The sequence below is a fragment of the Brassica oleracea genome, chromosome C8, assembly GCF_000695525.1.
Source record: "Brassica oleracea var. oleracea cultivar TO1000 chromosome C8, BOL, whole genome shotgun sequence".
NCBI lineage: Eukaryota > Viridiplantae > Streptophyta > Magnoliopsida > Brassicales > Brassicaceae > Brassica > Brassica oleracea.
The window spans coordinates 10,898,750-10,899,315 of record NC_027755.1 but is presented as its reverse complement, the minus strand read 5'-3'; the positions used below and the strand labels follow the sequence as shown (position 1 = coordinate 10,899,315).

At 44.2% G+C, this 566-nt stretch overlaps 1 protein-coding gene across 1 annotated transcript in view; it reads left to right on the top strand.

Annotated features, from left to right (window-relative positions):
• The window catches only part of LOC106308637, a 3,960-nt gene extending 3,652 nt beyond the window's left edge, over nucleotides 1-308 (top strand). The window contains exon 7 of the mRNA XM_013745777.1: nucleotides 3-308. Coding sequence (XP_013601231.1) covers nucleotides 3-308 — 306 coding nt within the window. The remainder of the gene's footprint in view (nucleotides 1-2) is intronic.
• Nucleotides 309-566: the final 258 nt, after the last annotated feature.

Sequence of the window (566 nt, the reverse complement as noted above, 5' to 3'; positions counted from 1 at the left end):
AGGGGGGAAGTGAATCTGAAGCTGAAGGGTTAAAAGATCAAGGCTCAGAAGAAGCTGGAGGTCTAGAAGATCAAGGCTCAGATTCTCCTGTCCAAAGTGGAGATGAATCAGTAAGAGAAGTTCAGAATGAAGGTCAGGAAGCTGGAGAAGAAATCCAGATACAAGAAGAAGTTGTTGAGGAACAAGTAGAAGTTCCTTTGAGAAGAAGCACACGAATAAGGAGGGATGCTTCCGAGTGGGCAAACACGAGAAACTGGGTAAACACGAGAGTGTACTACAATGCCCAGGCTGTGGAGCATTCTTCCTAAGCTGTGTGCTCATTTGCTGAGTTTCCGGAAGAGCACTACTCCTTTATGGTAAGCTTAGATGAAAGCTATGTGCCAAGAAGCTATGAAGAAGCAATGCTGATTCAAGAGTGAAGGGATTCAGTCAATGATGAGGCTGATGCCATGATTAGAAATGATACATGGTATGAGAGTGAGTTACCTAAGGGGAAGAGAGCTGTGTCATGCAAGTGGATCTTCACCATCAAGTATTTACCTAATGGGAAGATTGATAGGCGTAAG